General features: G+C 30.5%; 2 protein-coding genes and 1 long non-coding RNA gene across 3 annotated transcripts; 1 reads left to right on the plus strand and 2 right to left on the minus strand.

Annotated features, from left to right (window-relative positions):
- Positions 1–333: 333 nt before the first annotated feature.
- LOC141457499 (uncharacterized) lies at positions 334–7682 on the minus strand. The gene is made up of 8 exons (XM_074134578.1): positions 7524–7682; positions 7369–7456; positions 7132–7225; positions 5385–5596; positions 3439–3886; positions 2715–2795; positions 1281–1478; positions 334–599 (listed from the first exon to the last, which is right to left on the minus strand). Exons 1-8 carry the CDS (start codon positions 7540–7542, stop codon positions 471–473), a joined length of 1269 nt encoding a protein of 422 aa, XP_073990679.1. The 5' UTR covers positions 7543–7682; the 3' UTR covers positions 334–470.
- Positions 7683–14034: 6352 nt separating this feature from the next.
- Positions 14035–18280, minus strand: ATPsynO (ATP synthase subunit O, mitochondrial). The gene is made up of 5 exons (XM_074134824.1): positions 18179–18280; positions 18045–18086; positions 17157–17267; positions 15785–16030; positions 14035–14362 (listed from the first exon to the last, which is right to left on the minus strand). Exons 1-5 carry the CDS (start codon positions 18203–18205, stop codon positions 14162–14164), a joined length of 627 nt encoding a protein of 208 aa, XP_073990925.1. The 5' UTR covers positions 18206–18280; the 3' UTR covers positions 14035–14161.
- Positions 18240–20743, plus strand: LOC141457674 (uncharacterized). The gene is made up of 2 exons (XR_012460437.1): positions 18240–18377; positions 20446–20743. It is a non-coding gene; the product is annotated as an uncharacterized lncRNA (long non-coding RNA).
- Positions 20744–23982: the final 3239 nt, after the last annotated feature.

The following is a 23982-nucleotide window of genomic DNA, read 5'->3' on the forward strand; positions in this document are numbered from 1 at the left end:
GATTTTTCTACAAAATAGAGAAAAATTCAAGATCAAATTTCTCTGTTTTTACAAATTAAGTCTGTGTCAAAAATACCATACAGTGGAGATTGTTTTGAATATTTGCAACTAACAAACCAGTGAGATCAATTTTTAGAAATGTCAAGTGTAAACTGAATTAATTTAAAAGACAGTTAAGAGATTATTTCATTCACTTTGGTCCTCCCTTTAAACGAAGACTGAGGAGGTTTTTTGTAAGATATTAATTCCTCTCTGTAACATTTTTTTTTTTTAAATTTCCTAATCCGATGTGATTGCAATGAATTATTCATTTTAAAAATTGACACACAGTTTATAAATTATTTTCTTTGCAATATTTGATAATTCATTATAAATATAATGAAGATAAAAATTACTATTTCTTATAATAACGATAAAAAATACTATAAAATATAATTTACAAGGGAAATTGTACAAACATAAAATTATTGTTATCCATCTACATCCAAGTCAGTAATGTCTTGTGTGTAACATTCAGGAAATTGACCTCTTTTCCCTTCACAGTCTCCGAACAGCCAATCTTTATTAATTCTTCTCAGTACTTTTATTTTATCTCCTTCCTAGAAATGGAATAAAATATTTAGAGCTTTTATTTCTTTATTTTTTAATTAGAAAATCGTCAAAATTTGTGGTCATTTGAATACTGAAATGTTTAAAAAAAGTATTTGTCTTAGGGACACCCTTATTAAGGTTAAGGTTGTGCATAGAGTAGTAGTTAGGATTAATCCAAAAAGCAGGGGGAAAAAAAGGCTTAATAAGCTTAAAGAGACTGAAACCAAAAAAGAGTGTGCAAGGAATTAGGAAGTCATTCCGAACGATTATGGGGATTCAAAATTCCAAATAACGATAGACGAGAAATGGGAAATGACTAGACATTCCTTTGATAAAAAGCTATGAAAAAGTAAGGGGAAAAGAAGACACAAAAGCGGGACATTTGGAATGATGAAAAATGGAGATCTTGAAGGAAGGGACGAAGAAAGACAAAGAATGCTCATTAGAAAAACTAGAGCTTAGAAGATTTGGTAATCTATTTAAAGAGTCGGGACAGTTGAAAAACTTCGGGCCCATTAATGGAAAAGAAAAATGATGTCGGCGGAGATGTGTGAAACACATTTCAGGCAGGGAACAATCTTTTGCTGTTGGTAAGGCCAACTCTAAGATATACAAACAGAAATTCATGAATTCCAATAAATATTTGCAAATATGTGGATGTAAGGTATAAAATTGTGTTACAAATTTACCTTCAAATCAAGATCATCCCACGTTTCAGCACTAAAGGGATAAACTGCGATCACTGTCATAATACTCTGAGGAGCTGACTCACACAAAGGTACCATGATTTTAACGTAACTCTTAGGAAATAAGCCTTCCTTATTTAAATGTATCCCCCGTAGCCACTCTTCATTAACTTCGCTTGTAAGGGTTATTACATCACCTTCCTAAAAAGTAAATACGATTTAACAAAAGATCGCAATAAAAAAATATTTAAATGTTATTTCTAGTTATTCCTTAAAAATTAAATATTTTTTTAAGATCAAAACATTACTTAAATTCTTTTCTCAAAGACCTTCCGTCTATTCTTGCAAAATTCCATCTACAATCTAATTGAGAGTTTGTTCGAACATTAAAAACTAAATTTTTAATTGTTACTAAAGTAAAGTGAAAAGAGTAAATGTATTAAGAGTGTGCTTTCGATAAAATATTGTTTTTGTTATGATGATTCACGGATCGTATTAACGGAAGCCAATGGCGAACTTGTCCTGTCGAAGAGATTTCTTTATACTGCTTTTAAGGTAGAAATCTTCAACTTAAATGAATAAACCTGAAAATTATTTATCAATAAATTATTCGCTTTGACTGAACATCAAAAGTTAAGAACACTTTTTGAACAGATGAGCAGATGAATATTGATGAAGATTTACGTGATACCGGCCCAAACTGCAACATCCAATATATTCTAGAATTGTATTGAACCGATCAGCTATAAAACTTTATAATTTTACTCTTAGATGAAACCACCAGAACAAAGAATGCAGTACATTTTGCAGCAAGCATTAAAAGAGGAGGAGAGAATGAGAAGGCAATTCATTTGTTAAATACAGTAAGAACTTCCTTTAATCAATTTTGCTTAAAAGTTGTTTGACAGTAGTTGTTATTACAAGATTTATTACAACATTAATAGTTTAAATGGTCTTTTACTTTGTCTATCCAATAGTATTTATCTTTCAGAAGCAACTTATGGAATTTGAAACAGTTATGGAAGAGTTACAAATAGGAGATGGCTGTCCTCCTAGAATAGATATTGTTACTTTTTCTTCTAGTTCGCATTTATGAATAAAGTTGAAGTACTAAAATTGTAAAATTTATATTTTGAATTTTTTTACAATTAGAAAAATATCAAAAAATTTGAAAAGGTCCATTTTCCAGAGGCTGCAACAGTTCAATAAATATTGTAGGGAAATGAATAAAAATCATTTATCTAAATTAAATGTTTTCAATCTGTATATCCTAGTTTTTAAAGTAGTAAACTTTATCAGTAATGGAATTACCAATGGAATAAAGTGGATTGTACTATAAGGGATTTATTTAAAAAAGTACAATCATTGTGCAACTAAAAAGTAGTCTCACTCCTTCGTATGTAAACAAATTAATGAATGAATAATAATAGTTGTTACCTTAAACTTTAAATCGTCGGGATGGTCTGATTCGTAATCATACTGTGCAATGCAACAGGGCTCTTTTTCACTAGAAGTGACCTAAAAAAATTAATTAATTAATAATAAGTTAATGAATAAAATCAATGAGTAAATAGAAATATGGAGTTTTCTCAAAACATTTCAGAATTGCCCCGGGTGTTTATTTATGACTATTTACAAAACACCCACCTTCTGCTCTGTAGATATGGGTCATAATTTCACCAAATAACTACATCTTGCTTACTAGTAAGTACTGCTTTGAAACACTAGTCTATGAGTTAGTCAAGCTCCTACTTCTTTATACTAAGTACAGAAAGATATATATAAATCTCCGCTGAAACAACTATTTTCAGGTGGCTTAATGTTCAACTACCAAATTAGAGACATGAACCATGGTTGTTCCTTACCGTGGAAAAAGAACCTCTATCAAAACAAATTCTAATGTCACTGTCAGATTTATACATTTTCTTTAAAAGAGGGATTTTTGCTAACAGTTTAGTTGCTTATGACTCTACCAGACTAGTACAGTTCGGTAAATTTTCTGAAAGTTGGATTGTACTAAAACTTTTTAATCTTTAGTACATTGTTTTTTCATTATATAAGTTAACGAAGATGTAGGTAAGCATTACTACTAATTGCCGGTGTTAAATTTTGAAAAAATAAAAATAAAAGTGTGTAATTAACATTAATATAGTATAATTACCTCAGCCTCTTCGACTGGTCTAGGTGGTACTGCAGGACAGGAGGCAAGAATATTTAATGCTTCTGGAGGTGGAGGCGGAGGAGGCATAGATGGCATCGGTGGAGAGCCTTCTTTAAGCAAAGGATTATTGCTGACATTTTTAGTACTACACAATGCACTGTTTGATGGTGGAGGTGGTCTAATTGGTTTTGCTTTGCTGTTGGATGGCACACAGATTATCGTTGGCTTATATCCAGTTTGATTTTTTGCCATCTGTTTAAAACTTTTAGTCTTTGATTCAGTTTTTGAAGATGGTGGTGGCAGTGGCATCATAAAGTCGGGTGATGGTGTTTTTGATGATGAAGGGGTAAAATCTGAATTTGTCGACCATGGATCAAAAGCCGGCGTTGTTGCAGTGGAAGATAAGATGGAATTAAAATCATCTTCAAATCCACTTTCAATAAGAGAGCTGAAAAAGATATCAGATTAATAGCCATAACAATAATAATAATAAAAATAATAAAATAAATATATAACGATGTTTCAAACATCGTTTGACTAGGGTCACTTTCAAAAGTTTTTTTTGCAGCTTTTGCTATGTTTGCACACTAAATTCTAAACGTTTTGCAATTTATTTGAAAAGATAAACGTAATACCTTTCTTATCTAATTGGAATAGAATATATTATAGCTCATGATGAAGCATCATGCAGGTTAGAGTATTGACAAATATAAGTACTGTATAATTGAAAAGAATACATTTTTGGCAAAAGAGGAAACAGAAAAGTTGCCAACACTAAAATTTTAAGAGTAAACCACTTTTAGTAATTAATGCGAAGGAACTTAATGTAAAATTAGTTCCATAAATGATTTCATTTCTGTGTGTTATCTTATATGTCAACAATTCAAACACACATTTAAAAAAAACAGTAAATTTTTTTGTCTTCTACTCAATTGAGTAATCTGTACTTTCCATTTGAATTTTTATCAAGAGATAGAATCATGTTCGAAAAAATCGATTATTACAATAACCAAAAGCGCCCAGCTCCCTATTTTATATACAATTTTTGTTGTATTGTGAATGTAAGAATTAAATTAAAGTATGTTATTACTTTATTCTGGACTATTTAAATAAATCCTAAAAAGTTCGTTAAAATTCGAAGTATAAAATAATATGGGCGCTACTAGATAATTTAAGCTTTAATCAAATAATGATACATTGGTGATTCGTTATGGGTTGATCAATTAGCCTTTACTCCCAAAACCCACGAGTTTATAGATGCACCCACATACATTTTGAATAGCCAATCCTACTATTTTTGTTTAATTAAGCTGAGGCTAAGTCAGAGAAAGTAACTTTGCAAGTATATCTTGATACATTAAAATTTTGAGAAGAAAATGCTGAATAGTTTAGAAAAATTATAATTGAAAACGTAAGTTTGTATGTGCAAACATATAAATTTTTGGTAGGACGGACCAATTACACGCCAGTAAAATAATACTGCATTGAAATATTCATTACGTTTTAAGGCATTAAAATTAAAAACGCAAATTCAAAAGTACTAGGTCTTTTTATGAGCTTCTTTTATGGGAAGTGTTATATACTGGTAACAACGACTAAGAAAAGTGACTACGAAGTCTGTTTTTCATTTTGAACAGAATATCTATATGGGCTCAATACTGAACATAAGTACCTACCAAAAAAAAAAGTGTCAAGAAATGTATATTTAAAATGCGACTCCTGCCAAGTTCTTGCCTTTTTCACAAATTATTTAATCTATAACCCTTCTCTCATTTAAATTTAATCAGTCTCTCACACTATCATTTAATACATAGCAAAAAATTTATTGCTATATTATGTTCTATATTTAATTGATTGAAATAATGATAATACAAAAATCAATTTAAAAAAAAAAATCAGAAATGATAAAGCCAAATAAACAAATTTACTAATTCAATTGTACTCACTTATTTTTGGTATAATTAGAAATATTCCCGAAACTTAAACTAGATCTCAATTTTGTAGGAAACTGCGGACTACTAGGAGGCGACTGTAAATCTATGAGTGTGCCTGTTGGAATATTAGAAGCTGGCGGAAGAGGTTTGACAATAGCAGTAGCAGCTGGCTTCTGTTGTTTCTTTTTGATGGAAGTAAAGGAGCTCCGATTCTGGTTAGTAACCTAGAACAAACATTATAATTAGTTCTACATTTAAAAATATTAACAATAGAATAATAAAATTAATTCTTTTTTTTCCCTCGTCCACTTGCTATCATGCAGGTGTTCTGTTGGAGATTCACCGAAAATCTCTGTTATGAGGTGGATTTTAGCATAAATAAAAAACGGAAAATCAAGACAAGTTCAAATTTTATACTTGGTTTAGGTTCTAACAGGGAGAACGAATAAGGTGAGACAAAAAAAATTGGTCAATATTGGATGTGCCACTTTAACTTTACAGAAAATATTTCAGATTTTTTTTTTTCGAATATGGCGCTCCGACTTAAATAAATATATTCCTAAAATGTGTTGATCTATACTTTTATTTGAAACAGTTTTCTAGGAAAGAGATTAGTTCAATATTTATTATTTATGTGAGTTACTCTACCTACACTGGTGTCTTTACAGTACACTGACCAATGGGGACAGTGTTGTCTGTAACAAGAAAACTCCGGAGAGCTCAATGAACATAAAAAAGCGTCTGTCACCGACGACCTCAGGTGTTGTGCCTTAAATATAACTATTGATATAAATTAAAATCATTCTCAAGGCAGATTAGCGGATACGATAGAATTAAGCTACCCTCTGAGAGCAATATGCTGCTTCATTACCTGTATAACGACAATTGGTATAAATATAATCAAGTAAAAATCCAATTTGATAGAAGTTTATTTTCATTCTCTTCTTTAAAATCTTCCTGATTATGTTTAGAAACACCAAAAAAATAATAAAAAGTAAAATAAAACTTTGAGAAGTAATTTTAGTTAAGGAAAATATTAAAAGAAGTACAGTAACCAATTGGAACGATGAACGCAAAAAAAAATTATTTCGTTTGTTATGATAACGGAAATGTATACACTGTGATTTTAAAACCTATACTATTATATTTTGTGCAAATCAATCCCTTAATATGTGCCCATCGAAAAAACTGAACGTGGCATTAACAACAACACCAAGGCAGAATAGGTCACGTCACAAAATAATAAAGTTAAAATAAAAAATTTAAAAAATATATTTCAAACACTACTTAACGAGAGAAATATTTAGTTTGTATTTCTAGTACACATATCAAGTATTATTAGTTTAGGAGGAAAGGTGTATTCAACATTGGCGCTGAACTCCAATAAAAGAAAGGATTGTCAAAAATAAAAAAGTTGAAGTATACCTTGAATACTCTCATACATTATATACTACATACATTATTTAAAAAGTTTGGCCAAATAATAATTATTAATTAACTACGTACTACTTCAAAAAATGAAGAAGTACGCTAATATCACAAATAACAGTTTTGAAAATAGGAAATCATTTCGGAAACTACCTTTTCAGGATTCCATAATCGTTTCCAAGGTCTTAACCAATTCCTGAAGGCCAATTGTTTTTGACAACTTTTAATCATTGGTAAAAATTCGAATTTAATATTTTCAACTTCTTAAATTACTCTTATTGAAAAATCTCTAGCTATTGAAATTTAAAGAATGAACAAATTGCATAATTACCTGAGAAGAGAATAGTTTTGGTGGAGGAGGTCGAGGAGGTGGCTTTTTCTTATCCTGCTGAGTTGAAATAGTTTTGAATGGACTAAACGGATCACTAAACAAAAATCAAAACATAACTTGCAATAAAAACTTAATAAAAGCTTTTAACATTATAACATATTTGCAGCAAGGTTATGAAGAGTTCAATACAACTACGGTAAATTTAGTTAATTACTGCATTGTGATGAGAATATTTACCTCATTGAACTTTCTACACGAGGGTGCATGACCATATTCGAACGACTTACTGGAAGACTAGGGGCAGGACGCGTTGGGACCTTGGTTCCTAAAGGCAAACTGTGCATAAGTTTCTTCCAAAATAAAAGATAATCATCTGAGGAGCGAAAACTCACCCGAATTCTGAGCAGCCATTTCTACATTAAGACTTGACACTTACTGTTTCAAGGTGACTAACTGACTGCCAACAAACAACTCTATCACCTTGCTACTGCAATATCTATGAGTCAATTCGATAACAGTGAAAACAGAATAACACACTAACCATAACCACTAAGAATAAATCAGGTTAAGCAACCAACAACGGTTTTCTCTAAAAAAGTCTCACAATCTAATTTTAATAATTTTTATTAAAGGTGATTTAATATTTAAGTCAAATTAATAAACATTTATCTAAAAATTATCAAAAATAATAAAAAAAATCCTTTTGAAGGGAACTCTACTCAAATAGTTTATTTTTTACAACACACTTGCAGTTTTATAACAAAGCAATTTTAATTATAAATTTGTATTCCATAAAAGTTTTACTTTTTATAAAGAGTACAAAAAAGGTGTTTATTTAATCTTAATTTTGTTTTTTATATTTGTTACATACCTCTCTACGAAATAAATTACTTCTAATATCCAAACTTAGTTAATTGTGTTAGTTAATTTTTAAAACTAGACCTAAGATTTCTTTCTTTTTATAGACTCCTCCTTTAATTTGTATTGTATATAAGATATTTATGTTGTCTTTTTGGATCAATGGTGCCACTTTTTGCAGAAGTTCTTGAAAATTAGAGGTGGAGATCCAAAGAAAATTTTCAGTTGATCTGTTGTCGGAATCCGCCATTTTTTTTTGTCTAATCTATGCCGCTCGCAAGTCACAGCAGTTCTGCCATCCGACGTCGAGCTTCCCAATACACAAATGATTCTCGTCTGAATACACCATCCGATATAACAGAATTTCTTGTCTTCGATGGAAGGACACACGCCAAGATGTTCGGAGGACATATCCTCTCTTCCACACAGAGTGCAGGTTCCAATGCGATGTAGGTGGGCCTGCAAATAATCATGTGGCCCGTGAGCAATCTGAAGTAGGCCACACCGTCCCTTCTTGACTTCTTGACTAGGTTCAACCAATACTTGCCATCGTTTTCTATCCGCTTTTGCTTTTTGCCTGCTCTTCACTTCTGAACGAAGACAGGCAGCAGTTGCCCTTTTAAAAGCATGCATGGCCACAATTATGCTCAGAAGAATTTAGCTAATCATTGACTGGAGTGAATAGTCTACTTTCACTATTATGTGCATTATTATTGTACTTGGGAAACATCTTGGGTAAAGCTCAAAAACTAAAGTATCATGCCCCCTCTACGATTCTGAACAATCCAAAGACGTGAAACATAATGTGTTGCCTAAATTAAATAACGCAGAAGTCGATTAAACTGAAAAAAGGAAAAAAAAGAAAGGCCGTTAGCACTTGACATCAACTAAAAGCAAATTGAACAAGCTTCTACTTGCTACTGGGGTAAGCTGAACAAAAATTACAGAGAAATGTGACCGTATACTGGTAACATTATGCCATCATTACAGTAGTTAGATCATTAAAAGTAATAATCACCTCCGAGGGAAAATTAGAGATCATCAAATTCCAAGGATGGTAATAAGAACTTATAAATTCATGAATAGTTTCAAGGCTCTCATTATTAATATTATTATTTTCTAAAGGCACAACTACTTGGTCATTATGACTAGGTTCAACCAATACATCGTTTTCTATCCGCTTTTGCTTTTTGCCTGCTCTTCACTTCTGAACGAAGACAGGCAGCAGTTGCCCTTTTAAAAGCATGCATGGCCACAATTATGCTCAGAAGAATTTAGCTAATCATTGACTGGACCGAATAGTCTACTTTCACTATTATGTGCATTATTATTGTACTTGGGAAACATCTTGGGTAAAGCTCAAAAACTAAAGTATCATGCCCCCTCTACGATTCTGAACAATCCAAAGACGTGAAACATAATGTGTTGCCTAAATTAAATAACGCAGAAGTCGATTAAACTGAAAAAAGGAAAAAAAAAGAAAGGCCGTTAGCACTTGACATCAACTAAAAGCAAATTGAACAAGCTTCTACTTGCTACTGGGGTAAGCTGAACAAAAATTACAGAGAAATGTGACCGTATACTGGTAACATTATGCCATCATTACAGTAGTTAGATCATTAAAAGTAATAATCACCTCCGAGGGAAAATTAGAGATCATCAAATTCCAAGGATGGTAATAAGAACTTATAAATTCATGAATAGTTTCAAGGCTCTCATTATTAATATTATTATTTTCTAAAGGCACAACTACTTGGTCATTATGCCTAGGTTTCGTAATTCAATCTTTCAACATATGATTATTATTTTCAACATTCATACCAGAAATTAAACTGTTATTGTGAATAAATGATTCTTTTAAAAAATTAACTGTGAATTAAAATTATTACGCTTCACTGTTGATTGTTAACTTAAGTAGAAAAGTTGGTTATTGTTGCTTTGTTTAAATAGAATCTTGCACCATTGCCATCAAGTACTTTGTGTTTTTTCTAATGCTTCAAACATGCCGCCTTTAAAAAAAAGAAGAAATAAAACTGGTTTTAGTTTAAAAATGAAGAGAATCCAGCATCCGTTAATTTCTAAATGCAATAGTGTAAGCATTAAAACTTTACCACCGAACTTTTTTTCTCATCAAATAATTACAAGAAGCAAAGCAAAACTCCTTTTACAAGCTGAAGAAAACTTTCAGGTGGATGACCCACAATATCCTTCTTTAAAGGACAATTATCTAACAAAACTTGAAAGTTTAAAAAAAAAGAAAAGCAGTTCACAGAAAAAAACTAACCGCAATGAAATGCAAAGAAAGGTACAACTAGAGTCGAATCCTGATATAACAACTAGATCAACATGTAGAGTGAAAAATAAATCAGATAAAATACCTCAGAATGATTCTGTTATCGGTAAGGATACAATTAATGATTCCCTAAAAAAAAATTATGTCGCTTTAGACAATGATTGCTTTATGAGTACTGGGCCCACATCTTATTCACGCAATCAAAGAGATGTGCCATTAACTAATATTTTACTATCTCCATATTCAAACCAGATGAAAGACAAAGTACAGGCAAAAGTCAAAGAAGATATAATAAATTCTATTGAAATGAATTTACAAGATTCATTTCAAAGCAAATTAAGTTTTGACAAAGAAAGAAGTTTAAATGAAAAAAATGTTTCCATGAGTAGTCAGCAAATTTATGCCGCCCATCAGAAGCAGACAATTAAAACTGAAGGTGGGATAGAAATTAACGGTATTACAGAACAGCCTTCATTTAACTTAATTGCGGATAACAAAGCCCACGGAATAGATTCAAAGAATTCAATTGGTCGAGAACAAGTTAGCGTAATAAAACAAAAACTTAAAAAAATATCCGGAAAGAAAAGAATTAAATGTGAGAAAGATAATATTTATATCGATTTATCCGAGGAAGCAATGATTAATTTCACTAAAGAGGGAATCGAAACCTATTCTGAGAATTTTCCAAGGAAATTAATTGCAGATAATAAACATAATGACAGACACAAGATTTTCTCAACGAGCGATGACCAGTTTTCTGCTCCTCTGGAACTTAAAAAAATATCTCAAAATGGGAAAAATGTTCATGAAAATTATAACACATTTACAGACCTAAAAGAGGGAGAAATGAGTAATTGCATTGGGCCTGGGGAAGAACTGCAAAAACAAAATTCAAAAAAATTAACTGCACTTAATGACACTGGAAGCATTAAGACCTCAATAATCACCAATCGTGAAGAAACAGAAGTTGCTCCTCAGCAAAAATTAAAAAAAAAATTAAAAAAAGAAAATAATGAATTTGAAAAGAATAAAATTTCAACTTCTTTTCTGGTGAAAGCAAACAGCAGTTGCGTTAAAAAAGATGAGCACTCCGAACACCTTTCAGAGGAATTCATCATGGTTGAAAATAAATCTGTTGAAAGTGCTGATTTGCACCAAACGCTTGAACAAAAAGATACTTCTCTCCAAAACCACCTCCAAAAAACCAAAAGGCAAAGTAATAATAGAAAGAATAAGAGTAGCATATTTTGCGAACCTGCTACAAAAGGGAAAGTAATTTCCGAACAGAACTGTAATCCTCAACATATTAAAAAAAGAGCAAGTAAACGAAAACTTAAGGATGAAGATTGTAATTTGTGTACACAGGATGTCAAGAGAGTGAAACAGAAGTCTGCAGAAACTTCTATGGCAGTGTATGATAATTCACTTATTCAGTCAGAAGAAAGTTTGATTTCAGAAAGTATAAATAATAAATCTAGCAACGAACATTCTTCAAGTTTGGAGTTTATTTTTACACCTCCTCATGGCCAACAGAAAAAAAGAAAAGGGGAAAAAAGGAAATTTTTAGAAGATGATGTGCTTTCAAAGACAGGCAATCATCTGAAGAAAGAAAACTCAACCATTTCCGATTTGTCACTAGGAATTGGTAGTTCTTCTGAATCATTAAAAAAATTAATCCTTACCAACAATAATGGTAACGATTGCACAGATACTATAAGTTATAAAGCGCTTCCTCGCACTAAACTTAATAAAAGACCGAAAAAACGAAAAGATGTCTTTAAAATCAACAACTCATCTTCAAGAGAGAAAGACAAAAGACAAATAATTGTAAAGTCAGCAATAACATCTGATAAACTGTCTAACAACTCTTTAAAACATGTTGACCGTCAAAAATTAGCAGTAACATCGTTGAATGGAAAAAGTGATATAAAAGAGAATAATTTTCAAAATACAAGCATAAAGGAAATCAATAACAATAATATAAGAAACGCCAATGGAGTCAAAAAACGTGTACAAGACCTAAACAATGTACATGTTGCTCCGTCTTCAACGAACAAAAGTTCAGAAGATAGGACGTTAGAGGATGATCAGGAAAGTATTATCTCAAGTTTTGTAACGCAAGAATTCTGGAAAAAGAAACAAATGTATAATATACAACAAGATATAGTAAAAATGGAAAGGAGAAAGTTATCTACATTCAATAATATGTTTTCTTCAATTTGTAAAACTTTATTCAACAAGTGTGAAGAAGGAAATTAATTGTACCGACCGCATTAATAGTAACGCTTAAAAGAATTTTTTTTTTAATGCTTAAACTCTTTTGATGAAATGTTATATGTTTTAACAATGTGAAATATAGTTCTACTTTTTTCATTATTATTATTATTTTTATTCTTCCTGCTAGTTATAAGAAATACTATTTTTATTTGTTTTACTATTTTTATTTGTTGCTATTATTATCACTTGAAATTGTAAGATCCATATTTTTTAAATTTATCCAAATTGACATTAACCTCGCTATTTTTCAAGTTCGATTGAAAAAAAGTAATCAGAGCCTGGAGTCTTTTTTGGTGCACAACTGGACGTTGAACAGTACCTTCTCGTTACAGAAATCACTGGTCCTTCACCAGAGAGTGCATTGTAAGTGGCCTCTAGAGGCTACCTTTCCTGGGAATGTTAAGGGCTAGGAGGTAATAATTTTATTTGAAAATGCAAGTGATTAACAGCAAATAACTTTGGAAACCATTAGTACATTCACTTCCGAATTTACTGAAATGAAACTCCCACAGCATCAGTTGAAATACGAATTGGAATAAGAAATTCATGTGAATTCAATTTACTTACTCTTCACACACCCCATGCAATCAAAACATCTTTCCTTATTGATTGTAAACTAAATATTCAGTTACTTTTAGACCCTGTGTTGGTGGGGAACTTTCATTAATGAAGGAAGGCACTACAAAGAAATTTCATTTTTTGGGAAAACATAAAATAAGACAGTAGCTTTGTATAAAGAACTCTGTTTTCCAAGATTATTTACTACAAAAACTTAATAAAACCCAAATGATTTTGGAGAATATTGTACAAACCTGAAATAATTTTTAAGAAATTTTCTCTGAATTTTTGCATCGTACTAAATTTCCCCTACCTAACAATTAGAAGAGAAAGTATGAGACTAAGTTCAACATTTTTACAGGAAATCCCACGGGTAAAATTTAAAAAAACATGATAAACAGGCCATACTTATGGAAGATGGTGATTTTTTTGAAAAAAAAAAAAAATATCGCTGAAAAGAGAAACTAACTGAATTGACTAACTGCAAGACTCTCTATTGCTATAATTTTAAGACGACATTCAAAAACTTCTTAACTGATTATTGTCATTTTAGTAACACAAAATTAGACTGAAGCATTTAAGTTTACTTTTTGTACTGTCTTTTATAGAACTCATGGAATTAGTTAAACAAAACACATTTTATGAAGTATTCCGTTAGTGTGCATTTTAGCAACTTATTAAGGTTAGCTAATTCATAAAATTATTAACTAAATCCAATTTATTTTACTTGTTTACAGGTGATTTGTTTCTATATTAAAAAAAAAAAACTAAAATATTTTAAACTGTAGTCACAAATTCTGCCTAGTTCTTTGGAAGGATTCCACGTTCTTTTTAAATTTGCTGAAGTTTAATAGTCCGCAATAAACACAGAGAAAATAAACAATAAAATTGGAAAATAAATTAGAAATAATAAAACATTTTTTAATAATTATATTAAGACAATTTATTGAAACCAGAATTTCACAACACTATAAAGCCACTAATAACATTACGCTTTCTTTATGTCAACCAATGTAAGGTTATACATTTTTTGTTTCTTGCTTTTTACACAGCAGCTTGTATGACTTGAGTATATTTCTTAATTTTACTAGCAACGCTCATATCAACGTACTTATCGCCTATGCTAACTATCATTCCACCAATAATAGACGGATCAACTTTCAGTTCTAAAATAATGTTTTCCCCTTTTTTCGCAAACGCTTTCAAAACTGTTTGAAGTTCTTTCTTCAACTCTTCATCAAGTTCCTGAAAATTAGGTGAATTTTAGACAAAAATTTTGTTTTATTCTCTATAAATTCTAAGTCAAAAGTAGGTTTCAAAAACATGCTTAAAGGATTCAATTGAAATAAATATTTCATTTTATTCTTCTATATTCTCAGTAAACATTCTTTAACATTTCCTTTCACTGATCTTAGAAAAGTGGAAGGTTTATAGCCGGTCATTGTTTCTCGAACGCTATTAAGCTTACATACCCGTTAATCATTTTTTAGTTTCTGCTTAACAGGTTACACGTCTGCTATACTTCATATTTCAATATTTCTTTTTCTTACTGCTAGTAATTTCAAGCACTGCTGGAATTCTTTGCAGTCTAGAATTTTAAATTTAAAAAAATCAGTTGATTTTTGTATTTTGTTGTTGGAAGTGCTTTTCCCGTAAACAGCTCGATTTTTCTTAAAATAGGATTGCTACTTTTAGAATGGGAAGTTGGTTACTGTGACATGGGGGATGCATTGAAGATATTTTAGAATTGTCTTAAGAAAGAGAACCACGATGCGAAGGAATTGAATCTCCTTTTCGTTCTCTTGTTATACATAACCATTTTGTTCGGTAAACTTTAAGTGAATCTTTTTAAACTTTCCGAATCTTTTTTTTTTTTTTAATAAAAATCTTATTTGAGTAAAAGAAGTGCAAGGTAGTGTACGGGCCAAATTTCAGACTTTCAAATAATTAAAAATTTGTTGAGTGAAGATGGATTTTAGGAAAGCTGGCATCCAAGAAAGAGGATAGCATCAATAATAAGATAGATGCAACAACTAACTTAGTAACTTGCGATTAAAAAAAGAAAACAATTTTTTTTTTTTTTTGCGCATCAAAAAAGTCAAATAATGTGCGAAGTAATGGTACTATTACGACAGGATTAGTCGCTCACTCAATTATTTGGAAATATAGATAAATAAGAATGAAATTCTACAACGTTTAAGTTACTTTTTGCTAGGTGCTTAAAAATGAAAACGATAAATTTAGGTTTAAAGATATGCAAACCAACATGCATATGACGCGTAAACTAAAGTCAAAGATATTTTTACTGCCTTTACAAAAATACAATATATAGAAAGGTAAGATGAACATCAGGGGATTTAAATAAACACATTAATTAATAAGCACATTAACATCACTTAAAAACTAGAACTGTTTACCTCCTTACTTCCAACTTGACCTCTTCAAATTTTTGAATTAAATAAAACCACTACACCAATGACTAAATTCTTTTGAAAATATTAACGTTTTACTATCTGGTCAGGGATATCAGATGTATAAATTGTCAATGTAAACTTCAGTCTATCCGTAACATTTATCTAAACGTACTTTGCGATTGTACTCAAAATTTTGAACACATACAAAATATTTTTAGAAAATTTTGCAATTGATAAAAAAATTCAACGTTACTTTTGCTGTGGTAACTTCGCATCTCAAATCTCCTCTATGCCCTGCCATAATAGTTGAAAAAGCAGATGTGACCCCAGCTAACCTATTAATACGACCATTTTCGGCTAAAAGTGCCAATAAATTCACTGAAGGAGGTGTAAGTTTAATTTTTGCAGCCATTTGTTTCACTGCCTCAACTTTAAGATTTCGCTTAATCACAGGATTGTGGAGGTATTCTTTCAATGTGGTGTCAGCATTCAAAGTTTTCTAAAAAAAATCAAAACACCTTACTTTATTAAATCTTAAATTTACTATAGAAACTGAACATGATTTATGGAAAATTTTCAGTAATTCAATTTCTATTGTAAGAATGGCAAACATGTGACAAAACAGTATCTTAAAGAATTAAAATAAATTCGAATAAAGATGCATAGTTATCAACTGGAAGAAAACAGTGAAATTGAAAAGATTAAATTTAAATTAAAACGCTGGAAATAACGTGTCATAAGCTACTGAAAACTATAAAAAAAATTTGGCACTCATATGGTTTTCTACATTAACAATTTTATATACATAAATGTACCGTGCAAACTTCGAATTTTTGAAACATTATGCAATTCTTAAAACCAAATCACACTGAAACGACTCTACAGAAGAATGCTTGCCACCACCAATCTTCAGGACTGCCTTAAAATTATTCTCCTATAAAAATCATTACGATAAATATTAGTGAATGTACGGCTGAATATGTAAAAATAAACATAAATTTAAGAGAAATTCTAGGAAATCTCAAAGACGCAAAGAAAAAATTTCAAAGGGTCAAGTTGAAAAATTATTTTCAAACTCACGAGATTCATTTATAAGTGATAGAAACTTTACACTAAAACGACTCTTTAGAGGAAAATGTACCAACCCTTTTCTACAAACGGCAATAACTCAGCTTAGATACTGACAGGACTCCACTCAAACGAAGTATTAAGTCTCGAGTTTTTTTTTTTTGCAATTTTTCGTTTTAGAGTTAGTGCTCACATATGTACACAAACCCCATTTTCTAAAAACCAGAAATAGTAAATTTAACATGATCTCAATATTTTCCATTAAAGATGAAAAAAATTACTACTCATCAATTAACTCAAAGTGAAGCTCTGAGACTTTAAAGATCAGATTTGTATTATTTTTTGCAAAAACATTTTTCTTCCTTCTTTGTTTTCACAATGCTGTTCTCTTACACAATCTCTTAAGATCGTGACAAGATCCGCAAAGAAAGGTTTCTTATTATTAAATGTTTATTGAAACCTTTTCACAATAATAAATTCTTCACATTTTTACCCTTCCATTATTAATTATCTTCTTAAGATTTAGAGGTAGTCATAATTATGATCTCAATTCTTACCTTTACATTTTCAAGATCCTTTTCTACGATGTCTAGCTGCTTCATCTTTGAGGCTGCAGAATAAAGAGCAGATGCATATCTACCATCTAAGCCGAAAACTTGGACTGGCGGCTGCAATACAGAATATATAGAAGAGCAACCTTAAAAATGTATGGCAAAGTAGAATTCAAAAGATATAACCAAATATATCATAAAGGATGATTGATTTCATGAATACATAGACACAGATAGATAGCCGTACTTGATAAATTTATGGTAAAACTTGGCTTATAAGACAAATCTAATCTGCATTTTTAATCAACTAAAAAGATTTAGATTCTGCTCAAACAGACATTACATAACTCTTGTATCTCAGCTTAGCTGCTCTCGAACACATAGTTATCAAACAGTAAAGTACATTAACACATTGCCAGCAAATTTTGATCTGTTTTATAATTTTCATAATCCTTTTTAACGAGAAACCACTTAACTAAAAAAACTAACATTTGAAAAAACAACCAAGTAAAAATTACATGATTGGATTCTTTTTTAATTTAAAAAATACAATTTTTGTATTTTTAGTACATGAAATCATTTTGAGGAAACTAAGTAGTATATCTTTATTTTTCATAATAGCGCGAACTTACTATTTCACTGGCTTTTCGATTCCCTTAGAGAAGAAAAGTAAATCAGTAAAATATGTAAAACAACTAATTTTTGAGAAAAGTTTTTTTTATCAAACTTAGTTTTTCTATGACAGTTCAATTATTAGCATACATTATTAAATTATCAATCAAACAAAATTTATATATTTTTCTTTGTTATTAAAAAGTTTTAAACATTTCGGCAAATGTACTTTGTAAAATAGATATACTTAGAAGATTAAAATATAATTGAAAAATTGAATACCTTAATAGGTTTAGTGGCGGCAGCTGAAGCGAGGGTCCTTACCTAAAAGAAAGAAAATATGAACAACTTGAAATTTCTAAAGATTACTTTGGTACCATATAATGAAAAAGTAATAATTAATTGATAAATCTTACAATATTGATGGTATAATTTGCAGCCATGACTAAATTCCAGAAAAAAAGTAAGGATAACCTGGTAATTTCAGCTGCTCACCCCTTCTCATAATCTATCAGCTGACATGGAACAATATGCATCAAGCATGACTTCTTGGGCTAAATTGTATAAATTATAATAGATTTTTTAGTAAAGTTTTTCAGTTATCAAACAAATGCAGTAAGTAATGTGTAATAATAAAGTAATGTAATGTAGTGAGTAATCAATATGTACGTTTTGTATCACAATTTGTATCTAGTAGGACGTCTAATCTAACCTTTAATCAGATTCAGAGTGCATTAAAATTAGCCAACATTACTTTAATTTAAATGTCGTTGCACGAAAATATCTGCTTATTTAGTCTATTTTATTTTAAATAAAACAATTTCAACTTCGCCTGACAGATACAAAATCATACCGTAATGCACTCGAAAGAATAACATTTTTTAAAATAACTTTTCCAAAAGTAAAATAGAAAATTACATAAATCTCAGTGAATCAATGAAAGACCGCAGTTAATGAATAAATATTTTTGGAAACTACTTTGTACGAAAGGTCGCTAAAAAAAACTCAATTGTATTCAATAAAGTGGCAGTTCCACTCAAATTTGGAATTTTATTTATGTACATTTATAACTCCTAATAATACGGTCATGAGACCGCTCATTAAACTTTAACTTAGTCCACTTTATATTGATTTTATAATCTTAACCTACACCTTCCATAAAACTGTCTTAAGAAGCTTTTTTCTGGAAAAAGGGTTTAAATAAAATAGATCTACATTTGTGCAATGAGCATACGAAGTTTAAAGAAAATCAGAGCAATTTCTAAAAAAAAATTCCAAAAACTGAAAAGTGGCACTTCTTGGCTGACTTTTACTTTCTTTTACTGTCTTACCAATAAGAGGAAGTATAGCGATCGCGTCAAATTTTTGATTTTTAGTTAACATCCGTTTTGATGTTTTTTGAATTCAGAAAAGTGGAAACTTTTCAATTTTCCGTATTAAGCATACTCACAAAATCAAACACACATTCAAATTTGTAACAACCACTTTTCAGACTTAGGGAACCTCCAAACAGATATTTTTGGTGAAATGTCAAAATCAAAAATCTGCGATTACAATGAGGAGAGTAAGGAAAGTAAAGCTGTAAAATAATCACATTTTTTAAGGCAAGACTTGACATCCAACTACCAACATTAGCATCTTGGACGGAAGGTAGAAGCTCCCTTAATCTGGAGTAACTGGCCTCAAAAAATATTCGGAACGCTGAGGGAGAGTTTTGGCGCTAGAAAGTTGTTATTTCTAGCTATGGGTTAACACTTTAAGTATTAAGTCAGTAGTTAACAGGATGGGAATGAAATATATATTTCTAGGTCCTCCAGTTTCTTTTAATTTGAAGAAGCCTTCTTCTTAAAATCTGGGGAGGTCATTGGAGTAGTGGAGATATTTGCACGGGAAGTGCTTTTGGCCTCATTGCCTTGCCGCGGAACATAAGGCCTAAGGGAACATAAGATCACAGCATGCTACGTGCTAAAAAAGGATTACATGTGAATATCTATAAGAGGTAATTTTTTAAGGCGACAGGCGGAAAAAAAGGTGTGGCATTCCAGAAGTTGAGAGAAATTGAGCAAACACACCGATTAAGTTTTACATTTTAATCTCTTCTTATTAAGTTCAAAGCCACTAGTTCAAAGCAATGTATGGAAAGTAGTAACGTAACTAATCAAAAGCCAAGGAAAATCAACGTATCATAATCGAAGACTTAAGGGTGTATTTCTAAAAGTGAAGCAAGTTCATGAGGTACTTGCCTTATTAATAAAAACCATGCGCTCATAAAATTTCTTTCCTGAGTGATTTCGACTAAGACTAGTGTCTCAAACCCCGAAAAATACAGGCATTGCGATTTACATTTACATAAAATTAAAATGTAAGCAGCATGAAATATTAAACTACTGGATAAAATTAATAGTAGAAACCCCAATTTTATCTGAAAGAGTGTCACAATATGTGCCTGTCTAAGTATTAGGTGGGTGGGAGATTGCCATAATTGGCTTTAGTTATAGTCAGACGCTGCATATCCTTTTATGGACAAAATGTAAGTCATACAGTCAGAACAATTGATGCTTAAGAAATCACTACGTATTTTATATAGGCCAAAACTTTATAAAAAAAAAAAATAAGAAGCTTATTAATTAATTAGCAAACAAATTTAAATTTATTATTGATGTAATTTTTATTTTAATTCAAGGTCAACATCTGCGGTAATTGGTGCCCTGAGTTTTTTTCTGTGCACTGTTGGCCTCGGAACAGTGTTCTCTCGTTAAAATCCTCTCTCCATCATCGGAGCCTGAAAGAAGAAGAGAAAATCTAAAAGGCCAGCAGCTGAACGAAATCTCCGCGTTGGAATTATTTAATTACTGTTAAAACTATTTACAATGAATAATAAGAGTAGTCTTATTACATATTACAAAAACTCAGCTCAACGTAAAAAATTAAGAAAGAAATATATACTGTAAAGAAATAAATGTAATGGAAAAAAGATTAAACTGGGATTAATATTTATTACTAAATTAACTCATCAAAATAACTGTGATCCTTAAGTCATAACTTAAAGTCAAAAATAAATAACTGTTTAAATTAAACGTGGTAATCTTGGATGTTAGTGGCAAAATAGTTCGAATTCTGGCATTTTTGAAAAATTTGGTGAAGACGCAAGTTAAAGTAAAAGGTAAACTCTCGAAACCCCTATTTGTTACTTGAAGAGAGGAACATTTTAATCATCTATTATTTGCGCTGTTTTTAGCAGATGTAGAATCACTTTTTAATAGAAAGGGACTTACAGTCTCAGTCTTAATTCTGGATGTTATGTCTTGCTTCTCGCTTAGAAAAACAATTTGGTTATCTAGGCTGATTCCCCATGTCAGAAACAAAGTTTGTATCCTGAAAAAATCCTTGAACAAAAGTTGTTTTGAAATACTTGGGATATATGAAAGACAATAGATGGCTAAAAACTATTATCTGGTTTTCCAAGCAGAGGATCTGAAAAAATTTACTTGTTGTTCTTACGCATTGAACATGGGAATCTTTTGGAGTCATTAATGAGGAAAACATTAAGCCTAATGGACACTCATCTCCTTAACTGAGTCTTATCCAAAAATAGTGATTTGAAACTTCCTCGATCTAAATTTATTATTTTTTGGGGAGCTTTTCTCGTTACGAAGGCTAACTTCCGTCCTTAATATTGAATAATGTGACATTTGAGTTGACTCGCTTGTTTGCTCTGACAGGAAAATTGCGAATGTCAAATTTATCATAAAAGGGAATAAACATGATTTTGTGTTGGAAAGTGTCTAGATTAAGGTGTTTATTATATTACTATAATTTATACATTTATAAAATTTATATTGCAATACAATTTATTATAATTATATTTATTATAATTTATTAAAATATTTCACGTATGTATGTTGCTATATGGCCAAGATTTTCTGGCAAAAAAAAAAATTCTTAAGCAAGGCGAAGCCGTTGAAAATCTGAAATGTATGCTGATAAACTAATTGTCGTGACATTTTTAAAGTCTATAATCAGATTATAAAAATATTTTCCGAAAAGTGGCTAATGTAAAGATGAATATTAGTCAAATTTACGAATGTACTGCGAACAATGAACCATGACAGAGGTGCGGACCGCAAAGCTAAGATGACTGACTTAGATTCCCGAACTTTGCCTTGACTTCAATTAGTGTGTATAGAAAAAAAATTAGTATTTTAGCTATCCGCCTCCTTCCAAGACAAGTGATAGGTAGTTGGAAGTAAAGCCCGCTTGAAATAACAGGCATTAATTTACTTCTTCTATTTTTTAATTTTTGATTTGTACTATAAAGTAAAGTAGAAAAGTAATGCCTATTTTTTCATGCAGGTTTTACGTCCAACAACCAGTTAGGGGTCGTGGACGGAGGCGACTAGCAAACATACTTTAATATAAATATAAATTTATTTACTTAACTTCCTCGGGAGTTGGATTACATTTTAAACTGGTACATATAAAATACAGATGATGTACTGGTATAATCAAAGTGTACCAGCATTACTGTTTTTATATACTCTTATAACAAGCAAACAGCTGCATTCATTGAACGAAGAATTAGAATCCGAAATAAGAAACTCCAAAAGCAGACAGAATGTGAAAGACTAAAAAATGTTTGTAGTCATTCTTTGACCAATTACTAATTATTAACATATAAGGGTCGTCATTACGAAACTTTAAGATCAATTCTTGGATTAATTTTGCTCATTATATGTGTTTGTGAAAGCCCGCGAACTATCTTAGAAATGCAATGTACTTATATAGTCAGTTCCAATATAGATTCAATTTTTAGAATATGAAGGCAAAATAAAATTTATTTTAATAATTAGTGAAACTTTTTTGTAGAAAACCTTTTTCATTAGAAATGATGATCGTATAAAAGCAACCAATACGAGAGCAATCATACACTTGATAGCCAATATACTCTTTAATAAAGAATATTAAAAATAAAAATAAAATAAAAATTAGTAAATTTTGCATTTATTTTATTAAAAAAAATAAAGCCAAGGTAATTTTACATCGCTTAGATTCAATGCTTATAAAATGTGAATTGAATAAAATTTGTTAAAGATATTAAAAATTGAAGCTTTTTAAGGACAGTAATAGTTTACAAAAAAAAAAATCATCGTAATCAGCTTATGATAAATACTATATATAGAATGTTTAAAAATTCTCTAGTAATGAGTCATCACTGACCTTCGTGTGTTTATTTCTAGCAACTTTTAACCATATTGATGACAATTTAATAAACTCTCAATAACTAGTAATCTTTGACATATTTTATTTACGTTTAAAATTTTCGAAAATTATTGGTTGCCATTACCGTGATTAGTATGTGTGTTGTGGCAACTATTTTTCCTAAGTCCTGATCTTGAAGCAACTTGCGAGGCTGTACTTAGATTTTTGGGGACCTAGGCAAAACTTCCTAGGAGAGGCCTTTTGTACATACGAGAAATTTTAATTATGAAATATAAATATAATTTTGATTAAGGGTTACGGTTTAGATAATAATTAATTAATAAGGCGCTACGGTATCCGAGCGGTTAGAGGCGAGGCCCACAAAGCTAAGATTGTGGTACTGGGTTAGAGTCTAGGCCTTGGATTTAATTTAATGGTTATTATAAGAATTTATTGTAAAGTATGTTTGCTTGTCACTCCGTCTACGACACCTAATTTGGTAGATGACTCAAAAATAGGCGATACTTTACTTTTAATTAATTAATAAACAAATAATCTATTCTAAACATACTTAAAATGCAAAATGATAAAATAATTTAAAACTCAACTTTTTCTTTTATTAATGGAGGGCAACAAAACAAATTCGTCACAAAGAATTTTTTTAAAATGTACAAACAAATATTCAAGGATTCACATTAGTTCTTTTAACGTAACTAAGCTTGCCTGCCAAATTTCTGTTCTTGACCATATAATTTTTTTTTTTTTTTTTTTTTTTTTTTTTTTTCATAGCAATCATGCAGATTTTCTATTTTGAATAGTCACAGAAATACTCGTTTGAGGTCCATGAACTCGGAAAAGTCTTTTGACAGAAAGGTCAGTGCTGTTTCTGATAGTTTATACTTAATTTCAAAGTTTTAATATTATCTCAGATTGGTTAATCCATATTAACCATTTTGATTCTAATTTTGTTTAATTTTAGTTTCAGGTTGTTCTAATCATGCTCTGCCTAAACTCTCCGAAA

The sequence above is a fragment of the Rhodnius prolixus genome, unplaced genomic scaffold (assembly GCF_049639745.1).
Source record: "Rhodnius prolixus isolate KJV_2025 unplaced genomic scaffold, Rpr scaffold_1, whole genome shotgun sequence".
In the NCBI taxonomy this organism is placed as follows: domain Eukaryota; kingdom Metazoa; phylum Arthropoda; class Insecta; order Hemiptera; family Reduviidae; genus Rhodnius; species Rhodnius prolixus.

Coding starts and splice junctions, on each gene's coding strand:
- LOC141457499 (XM_074134578.1), bottom strand. Junction 5,597..7,131: donor CAAAACTATTCTCTTCTCAG/GTAATTATGCAA, acceptor TGTTTGTTCTAG/GTTACTAACCAGAATCGGAG. Junction 2,796..3,438: donor GACCAGTCGAAGAGGCTGAG/GTAATTATACTA, acceptor TAATTTTTTTAG/GTCACTTCTAGTGAAAAAGA.
- ATPsynO (XM_074134824.1), bottom strand. CDS start 18,205: ATGGCTGCAAATTATACCATCAATATT. Junction 17,268..18,044: donor CCGCCACTAAACCTATTAAG/GTATTCAATTTT, acceptor TCTGTATTGCAG/CCGCCAGTCCAAGTTTTCGG. Junction 14,363..15,784: donor GCGAAGTTACCACAGCAAAA/GTAACGTTGAAT, acceptor CCTAATTTTCAG/GAACTTGATGAAGAGTTGAA.